The sequence below is a fragment of the Poeciliopsis prolifica genome, unplaced genomic scaffold, assembly GCF_027474105.1.
Source record: "Poeciliopsis prolifica strain line A6 unplaced genomic scaffold, Auburn_PproV2 SCAFFOLD002, whole genome shotgun sequence".
NCBI lineage: Eukaryota > Metazoa > Chordata > Actinopteri > Cyprinodontiformes > Poeciliidae > Poeciliopsis > Poeciliopsis prolifica.
Genome location: NW_026562377.1, coordinates 21,594,909 through 21,622,370, shown reverse-complemented (window position 1 = coordinate 21,622,370; position 27,462 = coordinate 21,594,909). Strand labels below are relative to the sequence as shown.

Genomic DNA, 27,462 nt, shown 5'->3' with positions numbered 1-27,462 from the left:
ACTGACTCAGTGCAAACCTCTACTTCCTGAGCCACCATCGCCCCAGGCTGTATTTATTTACATGCCGCCAAAATCCCGACATGTTGTCTCAAGACACTCCACAAGAAAAAGTCAATTCAATCCAGTCATGAAGACATTCCTATCATATTCCTCGTTCCTTGCGGTTTTTAACGGGTCGGTCAGTTCTTAGTAGTTTCTACAATCTCCTTAGACGTTTCCCCAGCTTGATGTGAGCTGATGATTTAACCCTTCGTTAAAAATCAAATCATTAAACCCATTTATTTTGCTTAGTTGAATCCAGGTAGTGACTTTTGTTTTGGACCAGGCTGTGCATTTATTGGTTTTTCCCAACACTTTTGTAAACATTGGGTGCTTTGAGCTTCCGTACTTGTGGTTCTTAACTGGAAACATGCTTGTATTGTACATATCTACGGTACACACACATTAGAGCACAAAAAATATATATATCTCCAATCTGTCTTCCAGGATGTCACAGTTCTTCCAATAAGCGTCACCTCAATCAGCAGCAGGAAGTGAAATGTGTAACCCTAAGACAGCTAATTATTCTTCTCAGTCTTCAGTATGAATATGAGATCACTACAAGTCCCCCGCCCCCAAAAAAGAAAAATGATTATGAGTTGAGATGATTGGGTTCAGCGTGATGACAGCTTGTCAGGGATATAGAAATCTCCGCTAAGTGAATTAGTTGTGATTAGTCCTAATCGCTGAAATGAGCAGAAATCCAGCATGTGTCGTGTGTGTGTGTCTCTTATCATTTAAATGAAATGCCAGTCTGCCATACGTGCCTCTTTTATCTCCCCGGGTCTCAGAACTTATATCATACAACGGCGAATGTTTTCGTGACGACAGCTGATGGAGAACCTATTCGGCAAACTCCTGAGGTGAGTTGGGGAGAAGTTGCCTTAGCATGCACGGCGGTGACCTGGGTGAGCTGGAGTGTCACCAGAGCCGAGGAGGCGGAGGAGAAACCCCCGGAGGAGTCGGAGGGAAGTAAACGCTCTGAGAGGACGGGGAGCTGGGAAAAGTTGAATATTTAACAGGCTTCATGTGGATGTCAGATGCGGATGGGGAAATTGGGCATATGAATAATGTGAGTGTGTGTGTGTGTGTGAGATGGAGGGAAAGAGGGAGAGGGCGTCTGTGGGGGTGATGCTTCATTTTGTTGAGCACTGATGTGTATCGGCACGTTTCTGTGAAATTCTGGACAAACTGCGCATGAAATTTTAGCTCGGCTTCCGATTTGGATGGAAGACGAACTCTGAAGTTGAACTTTTGGAGAAAAAGTCTTTCTTCTTTTTTGTTTTTCTCAACAAAAACCCAGCAGTCTGTTGACGTCATGTTTTTTTAAAATTAAATAAGTCCAGCTGTAAACACGTCATCGAAGACTTCTCAGGTATTTCAGACTCTGAGGATTCAGCATCGTAGAGAAGTGCGGTTTGTTTTTTGTTGCATGTTAAAACCAGAAACGTCAGGGGTTTTTGTTTCTTGTATCATTGAAAGTGATAAACCAAAATGAATTAGTGGGTAACTGTCCTGTGTGGGGTTGAAAATCTGAAAAGTGTGGCGTGAGTTTGTGTTAATTATCTTTTACCCCGAAGCCCTTAAATAACGCGTAGAATTACAGAATTTCGTCTCAGCAAAAATCAGAACCATATAAAGAACCAGCATAAGCTTGTTCTTGATAGAATATGTTTCCTGTGTGGCTTCCAAAAATATCAGTGTAAATACATGCAGTACAGTAAGATAGATAGAGTATAGGCCTTAAAAGGAGTCTCTTCAGGTGAAAATATAAAAGAACCTTTTTTTGGTCGTTCTTGTCCGATATGCACTGGCCAAAAGCAAGAAGGTGGCAAAAAATACCTGACACCCCTCTTAACAACCGGTGAAACACGGTGTTGGCAGTATCATGCTGTTTGGAAGACAGAACCATAAAATCCAAATTTAGACATTTCCTCAGCAAAAATCAAAGTAAATCTGGAGGTTGGTTACACTTTACATATTTTTCGCAAGGCACTTTAATAAATTATTTGAAAAGAAATGACAATTAACGAGATAAGAAACCGAATTCAACTCCCCGACAACACAAACGGGAGGCTTCTCGTTTATTTAAGAAGCCAACCGAATCCGTGTTTCCTCTGAACTTCACTTCGCCTTCTTGCTTTTCGGTCTCTTGGTCTTTGCTCCCGACTTGCAGGCCTCATCCTGTGAAACAAAGAGGACGGAATTAGAGAACGAGCAGACTAATGATTATTTTGCCATGGTGCTCCATTTAACTGTGCCAGAGCTTTTTCCTCTCGCAAAAATGTTTGAGTGCCGCTTTGTGGCTCGTGACACACTCTCCAGCCCAAACTCCCGCTGCGTGTGCAAATGTGCAAATTACAATGCGGTGATTGACGTGCACCACACTGCTCTAATGTATTCTAATAATTGCATCAAACTAAACATTGCATTCCTAAGTACTCTTATCAAACATCCCCCGCCTTGCCCGCGACGCTTCCCGGGTCGCGGGCCGCCCCGGCTCCGTCGCATATGGCGGGGAGGCGAATGTTTCCCAAAAAATGTCAAATTCCTGAGCAGTCATGCATACAAAGGTGATCTGGTGATTAAACGCAGGTTTTCCTCTTGAGTTCTGGCAAACCGTTTATAAAGTGACTCATCCTGCAAAATAACTGGCAGAAATCTTTTGCTCTCCAGGTGTAAAAATGGACGTCCAGCTTGTTTTCGCTAAGGATTTTATTTTTGTTTTACTTCCTAGCTCCCAGTTCTGGTGCCAGGAGATTTCATCCAATTTCGGCATCAACTTTGGCAGAGCTCTTCTACAAGAGGGGGCATAAAAAAAGATGCTGTTAATAAGGTTTCAATCAGTAGGAAATGGAAACGGCTGCAGTGTCAGGGTTAATTATGTTTTCTGTTTCTTTTCTTAAATAAATTCATTTGCAAGATTCTTTGCTAGCCATTTTTTTAAAACAATTTTTATGAGTCTCACCCTGTTCCTAATTGGATCTCTGCCCACGGTGAAAAATCCCCTCACTCTGGGGACGTCGGGATCGCCATCAGGTCAAAAACAAACAAATACTACAACACATCTGTACTCTGACAGGAAGGAGCGTCAGCTGCCTTGTGTTTCGCTATTTCACGTCTCCCCTTTGTGTGGGCAAGCCGTTTGAATCGCAAGCGTATCAAAAATGCCCGCAGATTAAAAATAACACGAATTATCCCCAGAGAAGAGGCTTCGCCGTCGCAATCTGCGCAGCCATTAGGAAGGAGAGCCAGGGCTCTCCACACCGACCGAAAACATCGGCATGAAGCTCGTTTGAGACAATCACATTTCCCTCATGATAATTTGCGACCACTTACATAATCAAGGGAACATTTTTTCCCCCTTTTGCCACCGTTGAATTGTAATGTGTTGTTAATTAATGACCAGGCGCGTGAAAAGTGACCAAAATACATCCGAACTGACCTCATGTTGGATGCCTCGATGTTGCGCCTTTGTGATTATAGTCAGAAATTGTCACCTCTGCCCATTTTGGTCAATGCACAGCCACAAGAAGCAGCTCAGAATGTAGGGGAATTAAAACTCCCCATCGTTTATAAAACGTCTATGGCAAATAAAAGGTGTTTTGTGCTTGGTATTAATCGCAACAACTGTATCCAGTAGGTGCGTAATTAGCTATTAGCATTTAAATGTGTGTAATTTAGTCTCTGTATAAATCCAGTTGCTTTAGAAAGGCCGCAGAGGTTTGTTACAGAACAAACAGCCTTATAAAGCCGCAGAACATATTTTTTTATTATTAGTTAGTCAGCCATTTTATGAATGAAAACATTCACCAGGAGAGATTTACTCAAGGAAGCATCAGGCAGGGAAGTTGTAATTAGTACTGGAGCTATTATTAATCTATTGTAGCTCGCGTTGAGTTCTGAAATGTTAACAGCGAAAAGGGGGAAAAAAGTCTCTGTCTCATTGGGCCCTCATTAACTGTGCCATTGTCACACAGCTGTAGCTGTCTTTTATCAAGATATGCATCAGGAAAACTGAACTGCCTCTCTGACCTCCTCAAAAAGCTTCAGACAGACTCTTGATGGGCCGGTAGGAGTTTCATTTAGGAAGAACAATTAGTTTAAATCTCCTGTGAGTTTAAATCTCCCTGCAGAGCCAGCCAGCGTGAATCGGTTGTCACAGTCTGGGTCCGAAGTCCGACGGGGACGAAGCGTTTGGCTGAAACCAAGCACTCGTTCGTGAAAGGAGCTAATGAGGTTCTCCAGAAAGAGGATTTCGCTCAACCCTTTTGTATTGAGGTAAAATGGTGTAAGAAGCAGAGAGAAAACTCAACACTGCTTTTAAACAAAGTGATTTGATAGCATCTGACGACTTATCCTCTACTGTTCACACCAGCCCGGTTTGATCCTGTTCGTTTGGGGAGGTGTGAACAATCGAACTCTGATGCGGAACAAAAAAGCGAACTCTGGTCCGACCCACAAACGTTGGTCTCAGTTCGCATTAAAAGCCCATTAAAATGGCCGACTTTGAATTATTCGGTAAATAACACTTTCAATGCAAGACTGTACTAAAACTTTCCTTTAAAATTCACTAAAAGGGTCTACATTGCATTAAAAGTGTCATTATTTACCGAACAGCTCTTCACGACAACAGTCATAAACATTCATGAAGACTCCTTCGTGTTCATTACAGGTGTTGTAGTTCAATTAAATCCAACAAAATTAGCAATAAAAAATTGCCCTCCAGTGTCTCACCGTGGAGGCGACATATCCCTCGTCCATCAGGATGTTTCTGGCGCAGTTGTTGATGTGCTTGAAGCGGTCGGGCCCCAACAGAATGCCTCCATACCACCGAGACACGACCACCATGACATCCCGCACGTCCAGAATCTGCAGCGAGACAAACACAAGAGGCGAAGTGACTGCAAATTCCAGATAAGCCGTCATGTCACCTCTCCCTGGCAGCTGAATATTTCACACCAGATGTGTTATGGCGGATGGATTGGAATGAAATGTTTCAGTCGCAGCTGCCAATCTAAAGTCAGGGGTCTGACGATCAGAACTGACGGGATTGAAAATGTTTAATATTGTCATGATTCTGATTTCTGCTTAAGATCAGAGGAGAACTGTTTACTTTGTAATGTTGTGAGTCAGAATTATGGAAACCAAAAACGTTACCATCCTCACCTGGTGGCATCAAAATAGCTGGGAATCAGAACTCTAGTTGGTGTCTGGTTTATGTAATTATTAATCATTTTAACCAATAATTCACTACCAACTAAATTATGAAAACAACGGTTGAAAAGACAGAGGAAAGTTCCCGTCTTGTCGAATAATGAAGTCTCTGCGGACGCATCAGGAGACTTCTCGCGTCTCCATGAGAACGCAGAAACGTGGCGTTCGCAAGCCGCTTTTTCAGACGTTCTCCAGTGAACACTATGAAGGTTTGGAAATTAATCTTCTTCCTCTCCAGCAGGTCAGAAGGAAATTGCTCAGAGCAGGAGCCTTTCTCGTTGGAAAGGACTCGTCACTCACTGGGAGTGTCTGTAATCAAAACTGTGACCATAATAATAATAATAATAATAATAATGGAGGAACTGGGTTCCTGTCTAAGAAAGGAATTCAAATAATTGACTTGTCAGCTCTGAGTTTAATTGTGCCACAAGGAATGCCTGGCGATGCAGTTCGGACAATCCTGGAGCAAAAATGAAATTCGACAATAGCTGGTTTGAAACGAAAAGCTCACAGTTTTCATTGTATTCTTCCTTTTGCTCTTGTACTTGATCTGATTCGCCGTTATCTTCAACAACCAACTGACTCGGAACATCTTTTATTTATTTTTTTAACCACGTTTTATACCACTGTAAGACGATGCTGCCTTCAGGGAACACTGCTGACAAAACCGTTCGCAACAATTTCTCTTCTCAGGAACAAAAAGAGGGCAAACGTTTCTCTCTGAGCTGCAACGCAAACAAAAAGTGCAATCTGTGACTCGAGGGGGATCCATTCACATCTGGCTGAAAGCCCGCCTGAATCAGATCCATCTTTATTCATCGCCGAACACGTCCACATTCGCTTGGCACAAATCTAAAGGAGGAAACGGGTGACGGCGCTCGAAAGGGAGCGATGAGATTGGAGAAAACACGCCCGAAAGAAGAGAGCTCTTCTCGTAAATGCCTCAGCACCTCCGGAGCGCCACTAGTAGAACATTAACCAGCGTGTCGTGAAAGATGGGCTGGAAGACCTGATGCTATCAGGCCGTTACAGCAGAAAGGTCAGACGCTGATACGGACGAGATAAGTCCCTGTTATTTCCTGGTTTTATTTGTGCTAGTGTTAGAAGAAAAAAAAAAGGCTGTGGAGTGTAAAGAAATGATAAAAAAAAAGAAAGAAAGAAGAAGAGCAGGTATGTTAGGCACTGGTTTGGAAGTGGCTGTTTTATAATGAATTATTTCCCCTAGTGGTAGCTTTTCTCCCTTTTATCCACCAAGGAACCAGGAACGACCATATTTGGGCAAAAGAGCCAATCTTTGTAATGTTGCAACAATAACTGCACATTGAGCGCAAAAGTGATCAGCATATTAATCAATGAGACTCTGAAGACAGATGAGAATGAAATGAATTAGCATTTTAATGACAGAAAAGATGCTGCTTGAACGCACGTCCATTTTGTTGATACTTAACGTATGCTTCTCTCTTAAAGGGAAGCATACATTTTATAATGCAATCAGTGGTTACAAAACACACTCCATGTACCAAATAAAACTTGGTCAGCAATTCGACACCTTGAAATTGGGCTGCTGTCTCTTTAAGAAGCGCCCTTGTGGCTCTCAAGAGCCTTTTCAAAAATGTTGGAAAATGGAAACAGATGGGGGTGGGAAATATATGTTTTGTTTCCGTATGGTTTCTGTAGGAGTACAAACATGACACAGTCATTCTTAACGTTTTCCAATGCTATAAAAATGTGTAGAATAAATATTAAATTTCAAGTCTCTGGAGCCGCGGGTTGCTGACCCCTGACCTGATCACAAAATCTATCTGTCGTTTAATGAGTTTTTGGCAGAAGACAGCGTACTCCTGGTTTTCAGAGCTCGTGTATGATAATGAGACACATGAGAGAGCAGCGAACGTGAGCTGAAACGCCACGCAAAAACAAAAAAAAAAACAACAAAACAACAAACGGCCTGGAAGGAGACGCCGCGCTGCTGCTCCTCTGCCAACCTGCAGACTTTGATCATTCATTCCCTGCGTTTTCCAGGATTACGTACGAGCAGGAAAACAATGAGATCGGATGATACAAACAAGAGTGACATCAGTTTATCCTTTCATGATAAAGTTCTCCGAGCTCACTTCAGATTACTGGATCTGCTCTAAAACACGTCTCACTGTTTGGGAGGCGAACAGATTGATTCATCTGAATTCAGTGCGGCAAATCGCAGACGTTGCAACGAGAAGCCGACCCATCCCCCTCCCCGAACCTCCACCCAGACGGCTGCCGTCACCTCCCGAATGAGTGTGAACTCTGGCGAGAGTCACGGACCTCATCTGGAAGAGCTCTGACACCACGCAGCACCTGCTGGTAATGAGAATGACAGAACCGCTCCGAGTCACGGCTGAGCCTTTATTACGGCGAAAACTTTTTTCTTTTCTTCTTCTCACACCAGCTTTCATTCAGCGTTACAGAGAAACAAAAAGTGTGAGGACAATTGGACGTTTTTAGTGCGATGTGGGAGAGTGTGTGTGTTTGTGTGTGTGTGAATCACGGTGCCATCTGACAGCACAGCCAAGGGACAAACGCCTGTTTGATATCAGAAATAACGGGATTAATAACGGAGACCAAACTGGAGTGAACAAAGTTCTGAGCCAAAGAAACTTTGCGTAATGCCTCCGCGGTGGTGTTTAAATATGCATTCATTCAATTTCTCTGGAAGGATGAGCACAAAGCTGAGCAGAGAGCAAAATCACTTGTAATTTGCAAAAAAAAAAAAAGTCTGCGACTATCCCTTGCTAATATGACAGAAATTTAATGTTCCATTTATGAGATATTATAGAAACATGAGTATTTGACTTTGTTGGGCTTCACTTGACTTGTGAAAGTAAAAGCAGAGTTGCTATTCTCACACATTTCCTGAATCCATTTTGTCAAACATGCCCCTGTCGCTCTTTGTGTATTAAAATTTCCTTTGGACATAAGCGCAAACAAATGTAAATGTAAATACAACAGCATGACTAAATCCCCCAATGTGGACATCGATAAAACCGGACAATCTTAAGCAACATGCGGGATTTATCAAATTTCAAAACGTGAAGTTGTACCCATTTTTTCTCCTCTGCTCAAAGTTTTCAGTCCTATTTCACAAACCCTGGGATGGAGGCGGCAACGACACCAGACAAGGTGAGAAATGCCCCAAGTTTGAAACTTGTCACAAATAATAAGACGTTATGGAAACACATACTTTGGGGTGAACGTCAAGGTGTTGGTGGGGAGAAAAGGATATGTCAGTGAGTTTTTCAGAAGTGAGGACGAGGAGGGATTCTTTGCTCTGTCAACGCTGCACAACCAGGGAGACGTTCAATAGATCCAGGGCAATATTTGATCATATTTTGTAAAAAAGAGCTTAGTCCTTGTAGTAGACACTATAAACAACTGATTGTGTAAATATATGATAAACTCTGGGAGTGTTCAGTTTATGCCCCTTCTTCTCACCCTCCTCCTCATAAGGCAAAGACATTTTGGTGCAAACATCCGACATGTGCAACTCCTGCACATTATGAGTTTTGATCAGGATCTGTCTCTCTTTATTGCTTAGCAGCCAAAACTGAAGCAACTGCACAGCCATTTTCCTAAAGAGACCCTTGGCACGATTTGGAGGTGTGTGTGCTTCATTCTTCCATGGGAAATCCAGTGCCTGTCACATTCTCTCTTCAAGGGCACAGAGTTCAACAATTTGTCAGATATTTATTTCACAGTGCCAAAATCATTCCAACAAATTAGGCTTCTTGGAGAAATGCTAATGATTTTAGCATGAAGCTTGAACTTCTTCATCTGGGCAATAAAAAGACTTGTACACCTCATAACTTCTGCAAGGCAATATCTGAATAAAACACCTGACATCCAAGAGTCAAAGAACTATAGTAAATTTAACTGCAACCATATCATTGTAATAAAATCGTAGCTAACGATTAGCTACTAGCTCCAGCGAAGGCTGTCGTCACTGTAGCAGCACACACACATATGAAGAAGTGGATTTGGCTGAGATTTCTAACAGTGATATTTTATTTTGACGTGCATGTCACATATTGCTATCTTAAATAAGTGAGTTGTGCTGTTTTTCCTGACCTAAAAACAAAAGCAGATTGTGCCAATTATCTTCAAGACACATCTGCATGTTTGAAGAAGAAGCACAGACCTGAAACTGGAGCAACTAAATCTAATTCTGTCATTTTTACAATTATTATTCACACTGTACTTTTCCAGCTGCCGCGTGTTGTAACAGTAATAAATGGGCCCAAGGTACTTTTGTTAGAATTAATTTGTGTTGGACGTAGATGTCCTTTTTACAAGATAGATTCTCGTACTAGAGTGCAATAAGAAGAAAAAAAAAATCCAATCGCTGTGCTTAAATCCACACCCATTCTTAACTGTTTAAGATCTCATTTATGCTTCATTCATCAGGTTTTTTTTTGAGAGATAAATTAAACAGCCAGAAGTGTTCGGCTTTATGTTGCAGCGCTCTCTTGAGAGCTGCTTACTGATAACAAACCCTGAGTAAAAGTCGCAGCAGACGCCAAATTATGCAGGCTGTGAAAATTACCAGGCCAGCTCAGAACAGACACCAATTAAACATGCAAAAGCAACAAAAAGCTGAATGCGGCCGGCGGATTAAACGATGGAAATGTGACATCAATACCGAGCGAAGAGAAAACAAGAAAAAAGGTTAAATAAAAGCTTTGTGCGTCCTGCGCTGGAAACAATTTTGTCAACTCTTTTGGGGTCTTTGCTTCAAACAACGGCGGCCGCTTGGCGTGCGGCTGAACGACAGGCGCGGACCAGACGAAAGTGATAACCTGCAGCAAGTGAAGCAATCTGCCCCCTGCGGCGGTCTCGCCGTCATCCTCGCAGTCCTGGAGGAAGCTGTGCTTGTCCTCGCAGTAAATCCTGCAACAGAGAGAGAGAGACAGAGAGAGAGGGAGAACGACATCAACGGTTTGGCATTAGGTTGGCGGACGCTCAGGTCAGAGGGTGGCGCCGGGACAACCGGCGGCGGCCTCTTCACAAGAGAAACTTCGCTTGGCAGTCTAAATGTCAGCATCTCTGTTTCCTAGTGAGTAATGGCCGCCCAGGCAGTCCGACGCTGACCTCATTAGGCCGTGTTATCAACAAAAAAAGAGAGTGCATGGACACATGCGTCAGGAGCCACAAACACACACACACACACTGTGCAGCCACAGTTTGGCAGGATGTGTGAAGTGGGGGGTGAGGGGGCTCTCATTTGCTCCAGAACTGTTTGACATTTTAAAGCAGTCCCTTCAGAGGAGTAGATTGTCTCATTTTCCTCTCCACTAATGAGACAAACTGTAGCACTAACTCCAGGATGAAGAGCTAATTTCAATATTAAGCTCACAACAATTGTTCCAAAGAATACGCTTTGGTTCAGAAGTTAATTTGGATCTCCTCGCGAGAGGAGGAGGCTCTGTGGATTCAGCGTTGCCATGAGGAGGGATGTCTGCACGCAGAAATCTGCAGCAGCACAAAAACGCTAAAGTTAAATGAATTCTGATTGATAACATCAGACAGACTGTACACAAACTGTAACGAACCCCGACGTGAGCTGACAGGTTTGTGCAATCAAAAGCCTTTCTGTCAGCGGAGTCGTTACAGAAGTTACATTTATGACGGATAAACATGAACAGAGCAGTGAAAACGGTATTCGCCCCTTCATAGATTTGGTTTCTTTTTGCTTTTTTGTGACTATATGTATTTTTTAACATAAAAGACTTTAAAAGAAAGCACTATTCATATTTAGAAAAGCTGCAATATGAACTTTTTTTTAATATGTTTTTTTTTAATATTTGTCAAAACTATCACCATGTCATGACATTATAATATAAGACAGATAATGTGTGAAAAAGTTTAGCTCTTCTGCTTTCCACCTATTATCCTGCTGCCAAAAGTCAAATACACAACAGCTCTGTCAGAAACAACCAATCAATTGTTGGGCTGTCAATAACCCTCATGTATGCGTCGCTCAGATCCTCCCCCAACAGTGAGCTATGAATTCTCAGGCTACTTAGCATAGCCACCAATGATGATGACAGCTTTCCTCTAGTTGTCATAGAGCACATTTAGCAGCACATACACAAAGTGACCGACAGCACTAAACCCCTCCTCTTGGCTCTGATTGGTCGATTATGACCGGGAGCGGTGCTTTCCTTCAAACAAAAGTGACTCAGGAAGGAGGTGGAGGACCTGAATTTTTTCACACGTTATTTGTCTCATGTTGTAACGTCATGACAGTTTTAACAAATATGTAAAAAAAAACAAAATTAATTAATTAATAAAAAATTTAAAAAAAAAAACAAATTTTTGTAAAAGTTACATTTATTGCAGCTTTAATGAAGCTCCCAATATAGGCACATTAAAGGGTTTGGGGGCATCAATAGCTTTTAAGTTTTAAGTCCAGACTATTTCTTTTTTTTTTTATCCCAAACTTGTAAAAGGTAGACTTGCTTTTTATCCTGCTGCATAAAACCCGTAATAACAAACCAATAAAAGGACATTTTCCTTCACGATTTCCTGCTGCAGACCAAAACTCTTAATTCTGTCGACAAAGGCAAGTCTTCCGGGTATGAAAGAAACTAAACTGTAACAGTGCGAATCACTCAAAAGTCTTTTTGAGGCCTCCTCGATAAATTGTCTAAGTACAAACCCTCACTGTGGTTTGCCGGCTTCCAAAAGTCTTGAGACTTTTCTTAAAAAATGTTCACAATCCACTCTGTTTCTTGGGATAGGGACATGATGTTTTGCCTTTCAGGTTTCTTCATGTTGTCAGATTCAATCTAAGTGACGTATCGATTGTGAAGGTGCAGTAAAAAGGCCCGACTGCTGCTGGTGAGACTGAACCGAAGAACGCCGCAGTCGCACTGGAATTTCAACCCAGCCTGTAAACAGACATGTGAGAATTTAAAAAAGCTGCGAAATATATTTTCACAGACGGTCAGATCAGCTTAAAACGCTTTGCCGTTTAATAAATGAGGGGCATTTTGTGTTGACTCGGCTTAAATTTGTCTTTGTCTGATATTAAAAATTGTTTGACGATGTGAACGACTCGCACGTGGAAAAAGCAAACAGGAGTAATCTGTGGGCAAACAAACAGTAATATTTTACTGCGCTGTTTGTTAAAAAGGATATCAGGAGAGTGAATCATAAAGCTGCTTGATGCAGCAGCCTGCCATCTAAAGTGGGTTTCATGAGGGACCCCTGCGAAGAAACCAGCGTGTTGCTCATGGCAAGGCCAATTTTGTGCATATTTAGATAAAAGCGCAAAGTTTTACAGAAAGCTGTGGTGTTCGGAGGTTCATTTTGGTTTCATTGCATTGAATGTTTGTTCGTTTCTTCCATATTTGATGGTCACTTTGTGAACTCTGACCAAACAACCAGCAGCTTCCCATGAAGCTGTAAGACCCAACCATAAATGAGAGGTTCAATTAGTCATAATAAACAATGAATCACTTAATCACATGATAAATAAAAAGAAACTCATTAATTTTTATTTGCTTGATTCATTGGTTTTCTCTTTTCTCTCACTTTTTACCAAAGACTGAATGATAAAAGTCATAAAAGTCATTCTGGTCTCAACTATCCCCTTTTTTTTAAAGATAATTTTGTTTACACAGAGTTCATAATTCATTTCATTTGTTGTTTCTGTCGTTTTCTTTATTTATTTTGGATATTTAAAATGAACTCCAGTTCCAGTGCTCAAATGTGCATTAAAATTTAAAGTTTATTGATCCTTAAGAATGTGTTCTTGCATTTTTGTGCCATTATTATAAATATATTTGTAATAATGGTAAATGGTCTCAAAACATCAAAATTGAAAATGGTCTCAAAACAACAAAATTATAATTTATCGCAATAAGTTCTGGGACAATTTAATGTGATGTTTACCTTTATGATACAACATTTACGGCCAGTACATTTTAATCAGCATCACTTTGGCCTACAAAGTAGCTTTATGCAAGCAAGCCATAAATCAATAAACTTTAGGGACGTTTAGTATCGTTATGAAACAGACAAACTGGAAGGTTTCAATGCTTTACGGAGTCTTGCTCAGACACTATGTTTTATGACGTAGCGTCTTTGTTCACTCATAAAATCCTATTTTCCATCAGGTCGATTTAGACGCTACCAACCTGTAAGCATAAATATTATGAGTGGCACTGGCAATCTTCTTGTTTGCATAAAGTTTCTCCAGGACCATCTTCACCTGAAACACATAAAGGAAAAAAAAAAAAAAAAAAAAACACAGTAATGAGTGGCGGCTGCTGGCATTCGGCTTCGTCCTCTGTTCGCTCACTGTAGAGTTTATAAAGCGTTGTACTAAAGCCAGGAGTGTTGAAGGAGTTCTACCTGCAGCACTTTGCGGTATGAATAACCCTTTAGTTCAGCCTGTCGCTGCTGACTAATGCAGATTACTCAGCTATTTGCCAGGGGCCGTTACATCAAACACTGAACTTTTGGGTAAAAGCTAGTAAAACAAAACTTATTGCCCATTTTTAATACTGTCTAATGGTTACAGAGCATCACATGCTCTGCATGAAGCTACAAAAAAAAAACAAAAGCAAAAAATAGCACAACGCTGAGCAAGCATTTTCTGAAATTACATCACTACAGTCATGTGACTGTAGTGATGTTTTAAGAAACACAATGATCAACTAGTGATACAGTAAGTATAAAAAGATGTGAATTGAAATATTTCATTATTATTCTTTCTTTCACTCTTTTTTTGTATCTGCAACCGGCACTTCAACATGCGCCTCCTTTTGTACATTTTAACCTGAAATGAAATTAAGTGGAACATTTCTTGAAGCCCAGTCAAGTAGAACTTTTTAAAAAATCACTGAAATTACAAGCAAAACAGCGTAGTTATCCGTGGAAAGAAACATAAAACCTCAAAGGCAGAACAAAATGGCCAAAGATTGTTGCCATATCACTCAGATTTTCAGTAGGACAAAAGGGAACTGATGCAGAAAACAATCTCAAGATGGTAAGATGGTTTCCATTTACGGTCCCTGAGCAGGAGAAAAAATAATAGTGTAGAATCATAATGAAAAGCTGTAATATTGCTCAATATACAATGACTGTACAAAAATAGAACGAAAGCAGCATTAAATGCCAAACTTCTGTTCTGCTATCACTAATGCCAAGATTGCAGATTTTATTTTTCACTGATGATGAGAAAACTGATCCGCAGTAAAATAGAATAGAATAGAATATCCATGTTAATCAATTGCAAAAGTACAAACTTGTTTTCACATAATATCAGATGATTCCAATGAACATATGGAAATATTCATTCAAGTGTACAAAACATCAAGTGGATGTTTTTAGACAGAATTATGCTGCTCAGATCTGCTCAAAAAACTGCCATAGTTTTCAGCACATAAGTTTCACATACACACGTTCATCCATATAAAACATAACTTGCAGGGAGCCCCTCTATCTTACAGCATTTTGTGTTGGATGCATCATGCAACACAATGCCCAAACATTTGTGGCAGCTCTGGCATCCCATATGTTGTGTTGGCTTCATGCTTTCACGTAATGTTCTTGAAGCACTGCTTAAGTAATTTTGAAAGGAAGAAAAATATATATACACACACACACATACATTTTTTTAGATTATTTCTTTCTTTATTTTTCTAAATTACTTAAGCAGTTGTAGCACTTAGTGCTTCAAGAACATTACGTGAAAGCATGAAGCCTGCCCCGGGTCTCTATCATCTCGCTTCGTGGCGTCCCAGCAGGACAGCTGCATCTGCTAATATTTTTTACCAATTAGCATTTTGCAGCAGGTGGGAGCTTTTAAGACGAGCTGAGGAGTAAGATTAATATGCAGGAAGTGGAAAACAGATCTTTCTTTACGTCAGTCAGCGGCATAGCTCAGAAGATTTAGACAAACCCAAACTACAAAAAGTTCATAAGTTCCCTCTAGGCATCATATACCATTCTTATAACAGTTTTTGGAGGTTTTTTGTCTAATTTTCGACATTCTTTTCTTGTCATAAAGGTTACTGTGCATGTGTTGTACCTGTCTTGGCGTGACCACAGGTGCCAAATGGGGCTGGAAGGTGCTGCGTCGGTCCGTGATGGGGCTTCCATGTTTAATCGGCGGTATCTCTTCATCTGTAAGTGGGCATAATTATAAAATCTTGTTATCGGAAATGGAGCAGGTGCCGATTTAAGTGAGCTATACCGTTTGCCTGATCCAGGAAGAAGTGGGTTTTCTCTGCACTTTCCCTGAGAACAAGCAAATCAGGTACGTCTTCGTCGTCTCCCACGTCCTCCTCGGCAGTTACGTTCACTTTTTCTTCTTGAATGACTACAGAGGAATAAAATAAACGCAAGGTATTAATATGAGCATAAATGTGGGGGGGGGGGAGGGGGGGAGAATCCCATTATAATTAGCACAGTGATTGTTAATGCTAAGACAGCTGACAATCTATTCTGGGATTATTTATGCAAAAACATAGAGCGATCCAAATGTATTCACACCGCTAAAACAAATTAGTAATTTGTCACAATCCGGCTGGAGACTTTAACGTGTTTTGTTTGGGTTTGGTGTGACGGACCGACGCAAGGTAGACCTCAACTGAGGTAGAGAGAGATCCATGGTTTAGTTTCAAACAATTAACATTTGAAAATATTTGGCATGTTTTTTTATTTTACCTGTAACACTCTGATATCCCAAAATAAAATCATACAAAACTCTGCACTCAGGCGCGGTCAATAATGCTCGTCTAAGAGCTGCAGCAGTCCTAATGGCGGAGAAACACTACAGGGAAAGTGTTTATCCACTGTCATTGTTGGCCATGCTAAGTAGCGTTAGCATCCACACCAGGCTCTGGTGTGGCAAAGAAAATGCAACATAGCAGAGAAAAAAGGGGAGGGTCTGAGCAGCATGTACACGAGCTCGATTAATAGCGCTAAAAAAACATCAACAAAAAAACACTCCTACTGGCTCCGATTGGTTGTTTCTGACCAAGCGGTGCATTTCTGCAGATGGCTGTAGGACCACAGGGAGCAGGCAGAAGAGTCTGGTTGTTTTCACAGATCATCTCTCGTGTTAGACCGTGAACTTGCATACAGCCCACAGTTTTCAGATTTGTATTTATAGCATACTGCCGTACTTTGTGTAGTTTTATGCTGCAGGGATGAAGCAGTGCCAGTACTTCTGCTAGCGGCCTTGTGCAGTTTGGATCTAACCGCAGCATGAACGGTGTGATTTCTCCAAAGGCTCCGCTGCTGACAGCTAATATCACATTGATTATCCTCATTGTCTCCATGGGGTTTTCTACAAAGAAACATTGAGATGTTGGAAAACAAGTCCATTTATGAGATATGTGTTTCTCATTCTCAACAAACCCCATGAAAACACGAAAAGTGACAGTTAATCAGCCCGACCTCCTCCCGCTGTTCCCCACAACTCATTTAAAGCTTCTGGCCGCAGATGTGCTTCTCATTTCTGAAGGTGGAAATGCCACACTGCGATCAAGTAATGCTACTTAAAGAAAAACTGAAAAAAAAAACTAACTGGCACTGATTTAAAGTGTGGATTAACACCCAATTGCAGCGCAGTGCAAATGTGTGACTCGCCAACATGCTATTAACACGTTTTTGGAAGACATTCAAGGGCGCAGGAAGGAAGATACAAATGCAACATTATCATAAAAAGCATGTACCTTTCAGGAAGAGAAAATCTCCCAAAACAGAGGTCAGAAAAAGAAGGCTGCACATGGCCTGGCATGCATAATAGGATGCATTAATGCACGAGTATTAAAACTTGAGGATAAAGAACACGCAGACATGAGCATTAATGCCATTCATCTGCCCCTTTTTAAGTAAACGCTGCTAAAACTTACACGGCCACCAGGAAAACAGGAAATGACAAATGTGCACTGCAGATCTTCTCATGTTTACTCCCATAGTGAAAGGCTCAGTATATCTTACAGTGTAATCAACACACACACGAGAGGGGGAGAGAGAGCGCACCCAACAGAAACACACACAAAGCCAAAATCCATTAAAAGTTAGTGGGTTTCATGTTCAGTTGAACAAATATTTGTTCTCCAATGTTTGGTTTTTTTTTCCCTTCTGCTGCTCATCGTTTTGCTTCAGTGTGGCCTGATTCATCCAAAAAACTTCATCATCAAAGCCTTTATATTCCTCCTCACTTTTCATGTGCCGTGTCATTTCTTCTGCCTTTTTTCATTTTCTTTATTTTTCTGTCAAATGTGCAGCTTCGGCCTTATCGCCACTCCTTCCTCTCTCTCTCTCTCCCACCATGTGGCTGTCATTTGGATGAATAAGCCAACAGTCCCACTCCTGGACTGAAGGGCTGCGACCAGTTACACATGAATCACTGAAAAGATGACTTACGACACAGCACAATGGGGAGGCGGGCTCCATTTGTTTTTATTATCTGGCTTGTAGCTAAAAAGCCAATGTTCTGTAGGAGCACGGTGTCAGATAACCGAGACAGAGGGAGGAGAGACTGACACCCAGAAACACGCCTCGTTTAGCAGGTGAAGCCAGAACTGAGGAGCCTTTTCGTGTCGTGCTTTCTGCCAGGGAAAAGGCTCCACCGAGGCAACCGGGTGCATTATGAAGATACGGATCTTAATTCAGTGAAGTCACTCAAAGCGCAGAGCATTTTTTTTTTTTTTTTTTACAAGGGCTTTGTGTTTGCCTTTAGATTCTCACAGGAAATATTCGTCAGTGAGGAAGGAAGCCGAACGCAGGAGGGAGGAGAACCTAGATCAGGCTTCACCTGAGACTTGGACGGATCGAAAGTGATTATTTCACGTCTAATAAGTTTCAAATGTGCATTTTATGTGGCTAAACGGTGAGAAGTTACTTGTAAGTTAGTGATGCACACAGATATTTGCACTGGACATTAGTCAAAAATATGCGGTATGATTTTGTGCAACAAGACAGATATCAAATCAAAACAAATTAGCCAAGAAATTATGAAGAGAAACATGGACTTCATCCAGTAAGTGTTTGTGCTTACTGTAGAACAAAAACACAGAGAAAAGCAAACTTTATTCTTCAACTCTACTGTTGTGAACTACCAATCGTTGTGCACAATGGGACATAAACTCCCATCAAAACACATTACAGTCTGTGGTTATTATGTAGGTAAATGACCTGAGAGAATTTGCCCCCCCACCTTCTTCAAATCAGACAAAATTGGCGTCAAACATTTCTGCATCAAACATTTTTTTATTTGCGCTGCTTTGGCTTTGCAGATATTAATGAAAGGTCAAAGGTCAAAAGGTCCCCCCCCAGTACCCCACTTTTACATGGGTGTAGAGGGGGTCTGCAACAATTTGTTGCTGCACAAACATTTGACACCAATTTTATTTGATTTCATAAAATCAAATAACCTTTTGACCTTTGACCTTTCATTAATATCATCAAAGCCAAAAGCAGCACATACAAAAAAAAAAAATTGCAGCACAAACTGAGTCGAGTTGATTGATATCCATTTTGTCTGATTGGAAGAAAGTTGTGGGGCCGGTTGACCTTTCATGACCTCTAGAAACATTTCTTTATATTTTTAAAATGATAGCGGCACAAACAGATATTTTTGCTGCACTGTTTTGACAGGAATTTTGTCTGATTAGAAGAAGGTGGGGGGGGAAGGGAGGAAGCGCTCAGAGTAGCATGAAGCCGGCTCCGCCATCAAGCCATTTGGGAGCCACTTATAAAGCGCTCACCGACCTGCGGGCTCATAGCACGCAACTCATTTCTCGCACACCTCACCTGGTCCCGAGCTGTGGGATTTTTCCACGAGAAAGTCTCTGACTCTTTCCACCCACAGGTAGAGGATGCTCTCCCCCACATGCTCCCTGTTGAAAATTAAATAGTCGCATGTGAGGGCGGAAGCTCAAAATCACACACAGAGACGGGCGCCCTGCGAGAAAGAATAATGAAAGCTTTTGTTGTGACTAATATCGCCGCGCAGCATCTCCTTGTGAAGTCAGAAATTACGAGAAAAGCACTCACACGTAGATGTCTTCCAGGCTGTTTGCCAATTTGGCCCTCTCGGAGCCTCGCAACCACGCGGCACTAGAAAAGCCGAGAACAAACAGAGGGTTATTGAGTGGGACGCGGAGCGGGCTTTTGAGTGGGACGTTGTTCTTTCAAATCAGCGGGATCTCCTCCACATTAAATGACAAAAGAAGCCAAATAACCTTACTTGATCTGATAGATGGGTGGGGCTGCACTAGGATAATCGGGTGGAAGGATTATCTGATCACAGTGAGATGAAAATAACAGTTTTAGAACAAGCTGAAACGCTTGAGATTTTGTTTTCTCCTCCCATTTTCAACCTGCAAGCACGCTGTCAGTTTCTGCTCCTCGGCGTCGCTGGATATTTTGATGCAGAATATCCTGGACGCTTCGTCTATCACACACCACTCGTCTCCGTAGATAGAAGACAAAGCTTCGACCTCTTCCATCTGAATGAGAAAAATCCAATTAGAAAGCAAAATAATTACAAAAAAAATAGTCTAAGAGTCTTCAAAGTTTAATCCCTGGTTAATCCACGCTGTGATTACAGAATTTCAACAAGTGGAGGGCTTTAAAATTCTCACAGTACAAACTGTTTCCAGCAAAATGGATAAAAGGGAGTGATGCCCAATTCCTCACAATGCAGAGCTGGACAGAATCATAAGAGAAACAGGTAACTCTCAGACTGAGCCATTTTATTCCTATCTACTTTAAATTTATATTTGTAAAACAAAAACATTTAAGGCTGAAACATTTAATCAGATTAATCGTGATTAACCGATTATTGAACTATTCAACTAATTTAGGAATCGATTACTCATTAAATCGAGATACAGATTCAAAAGAACGGCCATTTGCTAAAAGAGCGACATCCTCAGAGCAATAATGACGCCAAAACTGTACAAAAATAAAAAATATTTTTTTTACTTTAAATGAAAAAAAAAAACATTAATCAAGTGGCATAGTTTTAGTTTCACTCGCTTCAAATTCTGTAAAAAACAACAAAAAAACGCAAAACCTTTTCCTATTCAATTATTAATAATGTAGGATAAAAAATACAAATATTAGCTCAGCACTATATTAATCCTAAGTCAAACCGAGAGAGCTGAGCTTTTCACAGCTATTCAGACATATGTTGCATCAATCCACCTCATCAGCTGACTGGGCAGATCAGCAGATTGTGAGTCCGCTGGGCTAACATTCAGACAACCACAAGACCAGGAGAGCACAGGGAGGCGTACCATCTGTACAACTGTCAGTCTGACCAAAATGAAAATCAAAAGCTTCACTCAGTTCCTGGTGGAGTCACACCAGACTCACACCAGATCGAGGATTCCAGCTTATCAGGTGGATTCATACAGTGGTGTGAAAGAGTGTTTCACACCAAAAGTTGACTGATTTGGAGGTTGATTATTCATTACAAGAGCAACAAAAAAAAAAAGGTGTTAAAATTGTACGAAGAAGAGAATCACTCAGGACCTTCATCCATTTACAAGGAGCAGTTTTCTCTGCTTGGACCAAAGTTAAAGAGGAAACTTTGGTTTCCTCTTTAAGGTGCAAAAAAGAGCATTTTTGCATCTTTGTCACACTTTGGTGTTTCAGAATATCAAAACAATTTAACACAACACAAAATGCAGTTTTTAAATGGTACAGTTCATTATTAAAGGAGAAAAACCCTGAAACCTTCATGGCTCTGGGTGGAAAAAGTGACTGATTGGCTGCAGGTTAGATTCAGTTGGAGGTCAGAAGTGTGATCAGGTCACTTCTACAAGAACGCTGATTGAATACATTCAATTTGCAATGGCAAGCAAATGCATGTATACTTATACTTATTATAAGCATATGAAGGATGAATTTTATGAAAAGCATGGTAAATTGGAAGAAAAACAAGCAAAATAAAACAGCTGATCGGTGACCTAATGTGATGTCACCAGAGGTATCTGGAAGCTTTTTTTTTTTTTTTTTGAGAAGGCATGCTTTTATTTTGTTGATTAAATTATCATATTTACAGAAATAGCAACATGAATTGACTGATATTTAGTACTGTACACCATGTTCCAAATTATTATGCAAATTGGATTAAAGTGTCATCAAGATTACATTTTTTGTTGCAGTATTAAATTTATGGTTTGTACAGATAAAGGCATAATGAGGAAGGTTTCTGTTAGACAAATTCATTGGATTAAGAGAGCAGCTGTTAAAATGCCCTTAAAAGCAGCAAATAGTTATCAGAAGCTGCTGGTGTCTCTGAAACCTTAAGATGGAGGATCCTCCAGAGGCTTGCAGTGCATGAACCGACTATTAGGCCCCTAACCAGCTCACAAGCAGAAACGGCCGCAGTGGGCCCAGCTGTACATAAAGATTCATTTTCAAACAGACTTGTTCACTGATGACTGCTGTGCAACCCTGGATAGTCCATCTGGACCATCCACTGGGTCCCAACACGGCTGTGACGTCAGCAAGGAGGTGGTGGAGTCATGCTTTGGGCTGAAATCATGGGGAGAGAGAGAGAGCTGGCCGGCCCCTTCAGAATCCATGACGGTGTGAAAATGACCTCAGCAGAGTATATGGACTTTCTAACTGATCACTTTCTTTCATGGTTCAAAAAGAAGAGCCGTAACTTCAGTACCAAGATCCTCCTCATGCATGACAATGAATGCTGCAAGGAATACCACTGTGTCATTGGCTGCTATGGGCATAAAAGTGGAGAAACTCATGGTGTGGTCACCATCCTCCTCTGACCTCTGACCCTATTGAGAACCTTTGGAGTTTCCTCAATCAGAAGATCTGAGGGATGAATGCAGTTCATATCAAACCAGCAGCTCTGGGAAGGTTTTCTGATATCCTGCAAATAAATTCAAGCAGAAACTTTCCACAAACTCACAAGTTCAATGGATGCAAGAATTGTGCAGGTGATATCAAAGAAGGTTTCCTCTGTTGACATGTAACTCATCTGTTAAGATGTTTGAAATAGTTTTGATTTTACTGCATGTGACCACTTAATGCTGCACATTCAAAGAATGATCGTTTGCAGTTCTTTATAATCCATAAAATGTTTAGAAAATCTGCTGTGCATAATAATTTGGAACAGAGCATTTTGAGTTTGTTATTTTTGAAAGAAATACTGTTCTCATGGGGAGCTTTGTTCAGTAAAATTAGATTTATACTGTAATAGTTCATGACTTGAAAACTATACTGACCATGTCCATTTAAGAGAATCTGAGAAAATATCACTTGCATAATAATTTGGAACATGGTGTATAAGTGATAAACTTTCAGTAAATAAATTTAATGGATTTTACAGATAATCTGGTTTGGGGCTTTAAATGATTTCGAGCCAAAGTTGCAGTGAGTCCCTCTGCTTCTTTTATCAATATGATCATCACTTCCAGCTCCATGCAGCCAACCTGCAGCAGTTCCTGTAAAACTCTGCTTTCTTCACTCTGTCTCTTACTTGAGCCTGCAGATCTTCTTCATTCTCTGGATTTATAATATCCGCCATGAATTCATCTTGATAACCCTGGCCCCGCTGGGAAAACGTATCATTCAGCGGTAAGGCTCATGACAACACGAAGAATGAGATTCGCAGTCCGTGAAGAACAACTTCCGGGGTAAAGTGGCTCCACAGGCTGCTGGCATTCTGACTTCCGGTTTCTACCGTCACTTTGTGAGTTTAAAGAAAACAATGAAACGAGGCACAACATACTAAGAGTAAGTCTTCTATTGTGTCGCCAGAAAATATTCACATTTCTCACCTTATATTATGTTTTTTTTAACGGGTCTTCCTTTTATTTTGAAAGGCCCGGTCGGCTGACTTCCGCCGAGGCGCGGATCAGCTGATCTCAGCGTAAACAGTCAGCAGTGACAGAGCTGTGAGTGTAAAGGAAGCGTCACTGTGACACATATTTGTCCGCGTGCTCCGTCAGGGCGGCCAGAAGACAATAAATGAGAAGTTGGCGTCTGTCAGCGAGTGAAAGCGGGATGCGCCGGAGGCTCTTCGCCGCGTTGTGAAGTAGGGCAGCAGGAAGCTCACCGAGGGGCTTTGAACGTCACATGCAGCTCCACGGTGGGCCCCTGTTACAGAAGCTGCTGGATTTTAACCCACGGGACGTGGACACTGTAAGTCTTGACTTTTTCCGTGCACAAATGCGAGTTCAAATCACATTAACACTAAAACTATCATTGCTTGTGTGTAAATAGATTTTTATGTCCTTTAAATTCCACTTGAAAGTAAATTATTTGAAGTTTTAGCACCCAAGTGTCCTGTTTTATTATTATTGTTTATTTTATTTTATTTTTTTCTTTTGTTTATTATCGAATAAGTACAGTAAGTAGTGCAATTGGATTTTTACTGCTTTAGGACTGGGCACCTCTTGAAGGTTCACAATGACAATTTTAACTTGAGCTTTTCTGGTTTCATTCCAGATTATCTTGTCTTATAGCACAACATGGTGATGAGTGTCATCTTGAGGCATTTTACAAGTGTAATTTACATCCAGTTTACAAACGCATAATAAAATCAATCCAACAATGTATAGGCAGATTCAAATTCAGCGACATGCTTATAATCCCAGTTGTGAAGCAATGTAATCAAATTCAGTTTAAAATGTAAATAGGTGAAACTTTCTTGATCTGCAGACTTTACAGCAATCTATCCTCCACTACGGCAAGCATGACACGACAGTAGCCAGGAACAACTCGGTTTTAACCAAGAAAACCGAGTTAATAATAATAATAATAAACTCAATCTGAGCCTGGAACTGAGAGGGTAGAGCAAAAAACGATGCAAATTTTGTTGGAAATAAAGTCTACGGTGTGTTGAAGATGCTGGAACAAATTTATGTTATGTTGTCTTTTTTATGAGATTGAAGAAAGAGTGGCTGAGTGATTTTTAGAGTTGAGTTTGTATGTGTTAACACACTGACACCATGTTATTGTTTTTACTCAGGTTATCATGTTGTGAGAATGTCACACCGATCCATGTCTACTTCACATATTTCTAGCATAAATATCCATCAGCATCAAAAATTTCTTATTTATTTTGGCAATAAAGATCTGAATACCAAAATACGTGTTTTCTCACAGCCCTATATTTCACAACCAGTGGTCCAAAAGAGTAACTTATGCAATTTTCAGCTGGCATAGTTTTTCAAAATGCCATTAAGTAACAAGAGCAAGGAGGAACAGTAACCTTAAATCCTACAAAAACCTTGAGAAAATGTGTTTTCTTTTTTACTGTGCCCAGGTGCATCTAGGTGCCATTTGAATTATTCATTTGTTTGCCATATTGAGACAAAATGAAATCGTTTTCTTCTGAGAACACAGACTAACACTAAGAATATAAAGTATCGTAAGATATCAGCAATCAGGTCGATTTAAAAAAATTTTTTTATTTACTCATAGAACATTTTATTAATTAGCAGAATAAACGCTGGGGGGACAATTTAATTATTGCTATTAATTAAATAGTGTAAACAAAAAATGCCTTTTTTCATACAGTGTACCCTGTCTTTTGTAAATCCAGGAATAGCAGGGAATTTTACGGGGGTTTTACTGACATTGATACACTTTAAAGATAGAGTGTGAGACAATCAACTAGTCATCTGGTCACCTGCTTTTCAGGCCCAGCTAAACCTGTTTCTGAGCCACACGCCAGTTTCCTGCAGAAGACAAGCTGCAGCATCTTAATAGTCTTATGTTGACTACGTGATTTATTGATCCCTCCACAGACCCACATGACATATCGAGACATCGCCTTGTGAGCACCTTCCTTTTTTTTTTTTTTTTTTTTTCTTTCAACAAATCATTTCAAGATTTGATGCCAGCAATAGGGGTGGCATGTGCACATGTTTTTTTTTTTATGGAGGAAAGAAAAGATCTGCCTCTTTCCTGTAAGGCTTGGCTAGTCAGCTTCCTTTAGAAAAAAAAAAATCCATGCTCACTTCTCCTTGCTTTCTTAATTTCCGAGAAAACAAAAGCCCTTGTGACTCGTTTGTCACATGACCCCGCGCTGACTGACTGGCTAAGTAATGTGAACTATAGGGGAGGCTGTGCAGCAATTTAAAATGCCCAGTCTGATGGTAGTAAAGCATACTTTTCACTTTATTTCAGTGAAAGTGTGTTGCAAATATTTCCTCATAAAGTCACTTGATGAGCTGCGGGGATATTTGTATGGAGAGAAAATCGTCTCAGCATACCTCTACTGTCTTCTATCTGTTTATTTCATTTTATGCTGGAGGCAAAAATCAATCGACCAGATATTAGCAAGTCAGATACTGTTAAACTCTGATTTCTTTCATGTACATTGAATCTATCGCAACTACGAATCCCCACCATTTCAGTAAATCAATGCATCAACCAGCGATTGCTTCTTTAAAGCACTTTTATACACTTTTTAGTGCAGCAGAAGCGGTTTTGACAAATGCAGATATCTTTTTAGTACATTCAGCACATTTCTTTTCTGTTTTTTTGCTTTAGGAAAATCACTAGAATAAGTTACAAATCTCAGGTATCAGAAACTGAACGTTCGTATTGGGCAGGAAATGTCAGGATTGGTGCACCTTTAATTTTCTTTAAGGGGCTTTTGCGCCCTTCAAACACACGCAGGCGGTTGAAAGGCGACCATGTTTACCTGCACATTTGAACACAAAACATGACCACTTTATTCTCTTTGCCAGGCACGGTAGTTGTGGTTTGGCTTTGTTTTGACATTACTCAACCTGTATCCATTGAGCATTACCAATGACCTTCACAATCCAGCATTTTCTTACAGCAGCTAAAGCCTTTCCAAAATTGGGTCATGTAACAGGACTTTGATCCTCAAGTGCAACAGCTGAACAAGATAGGTGGCAAAGTGTAGCAGTCTTAGATGAAAGCCAGGCTGGCTGAAATGCTGGGGCAGCATGCTTAAAGAGAGGAACAGAAACAAAACCCAGAAAATTTTAGCAAACTAAGGCTACTTGTTTGATAAGGAGTGATTAAGATCCACCTCAAAAAGACGTGACAGACTGATACGTTTATGAAGAAATCATGGCATTGGACAGTTTCCGCTTATCTTTTATTGTTATTAAATAGCTTTCCATGTTCCATTACGGTCAGTCTTTTAAAATCTCCCACTCAGTCCCATTTATTATGTAGCCACAGCTAATTCCCAACCTTTCTGTTTTTCCCTGCAGGGCTCCATGGAGGATCTGGAGCCAGAGGAGCGGTTCCTGCAGTGCGCCCGGAACGGGGATCTGCCTGGGGTTCAGGAACTCCTCAGGTCCTCCACAGCGGCAGAGAGGCGGATTAATATCAACTGTAAAGGTGTGTGACTAACACCTGGGTGTAGTTTTGGTTACAGTGTTGCTGTTGAACTCAATTCAAGTATGTCCTGTTTTTCATTTCAGGTCAAAGCAAGTCTAACTTGGGATGGACGCCTCTTCACTTGGCTTGTTACTTTGGTCACAGAGATGTGGTGGAGGAGCTCCTCAAGGTGGCATTTCTTTTTTTTTTTTATTTTGAAGATGAAATGTTAAACGGCTACACAGATGACACATATTTTCGCTCACATCCTGCAGGCGGGAGCAAACGTGAACCTGCCCAACAACATCGGAGACACAGCGCTGCACAAAGCTGCGTTCACGGGGAGAAAGGTGCATTGTAAAAATATTCCCCCTCTATAGAGGTTTTTTTTTTCCAAATTAAAAACTTTACACCACTTTGTTAAATGTAATTTTAAATTTTTTTTGCATGCGTTCATTCGTTCATTCATTTCCTGCCAAACCAATCAATCCATCACATATCAATCAGGAGGTTGTCATGCTGCTGCTGCACTATGATGCATGTGCTGCTGTCATCAACGGCTCGGCTCAAATTCCCAAAGACGTCACTCAAAACGCAGAGATCAGAAACATGCTGGAAGGTGAGAAATACATCTTGTCATTCTGAGAGTTACCATGGAGACTTGCTTTCAGTTTTTTTTTTCTTTTTTCCACGCCGGCTTGTTTGTCGTCCATTCACACAAACTATTTATGCCGCTTATATCCTTCGTTTTCTCCCGTCGCGTGGCGGATGCCAGCTGCCGAAAGAACAGAAGAGAGGAAACTGGAGGAGAAACTTCTGGAGGCTGCGAGAGAAGGAGACCTATCGACTCTCACTCAGCTG

The 27,462-nt window shown here is 40.8% G+C and overlaps 2 protein-coding genes across 4 annotated transcripts in view; one reads left to right on the top strand and one right to left on the bottom strand.

The window, feature by feature from the left end:
• Positions 1-1,675: 1,675 nt before the first annotated feature.
• impact (impact RWD domain protein) lies at positions 1,676-22,915 on the bottom strand. Its single transcript, XM_055019883.1, has 11 exons — positions 22,772-22,915; positions 19,638-19,766; positions 19,505-19,557; positions 19,312-19,374; positions 19,069-19,154; positions 15,497-15,622; positions 15,332-15,426; positions 13,434-13,507; positions 10,089-10,179; positions 4,777-4,911; positions 1,676-2,223 (listed from the first exon to the last, which is right to left on the bottom strand). Exons 1-11 carry the CDS (start codon positions 22,817-22,819, stop codon positions 2,164-2,166), a joined length of 960 nt encoding a protein of 319 aa, XP_054875858.1. The 5' UTR covers positions 22,820-22,915; the 3' UTR covers positions 1,676-2,163.
• A 255-nt stretch (positions 22,916-23,170) lies between these two features.
• Positions 23,171-27,462, top strand: part of osbpl1a (oxysterol binding protein-like 1A) — a 31,443-nt gene continuing 27,151 nt past the window's right edge. For all 3 annotated transcript variants that reach the window (XM_055048348.1, XM_055048339.1, XM_055048333.1), the window contains exons 1-6: positions 23,171-23,436; positions 26,493-26,622; positions 26,706-26,791; positions 26,877-26,951; positions 27,109-27,220; positions 27,377-27,462. In XM_055048348.1, coding sequence (XP_054904323.1) covers positions 23,371-23,436; positions 26,493-26,622; positions 26,706-26,791; positions 26,877-26,951; positions 27,109-27,220; positions 27,377-27,462 — 555 coding nt within the window. In that variant the 5' untranslated portion in view covers positions 23,171-23,370. The remainder of the gene's footprint in view (positions 23,437-26,492; positions 26,623-26,705; positions 26,792-26,876; positions 26,952-27,108; positions 27,221-27,376) is intronic.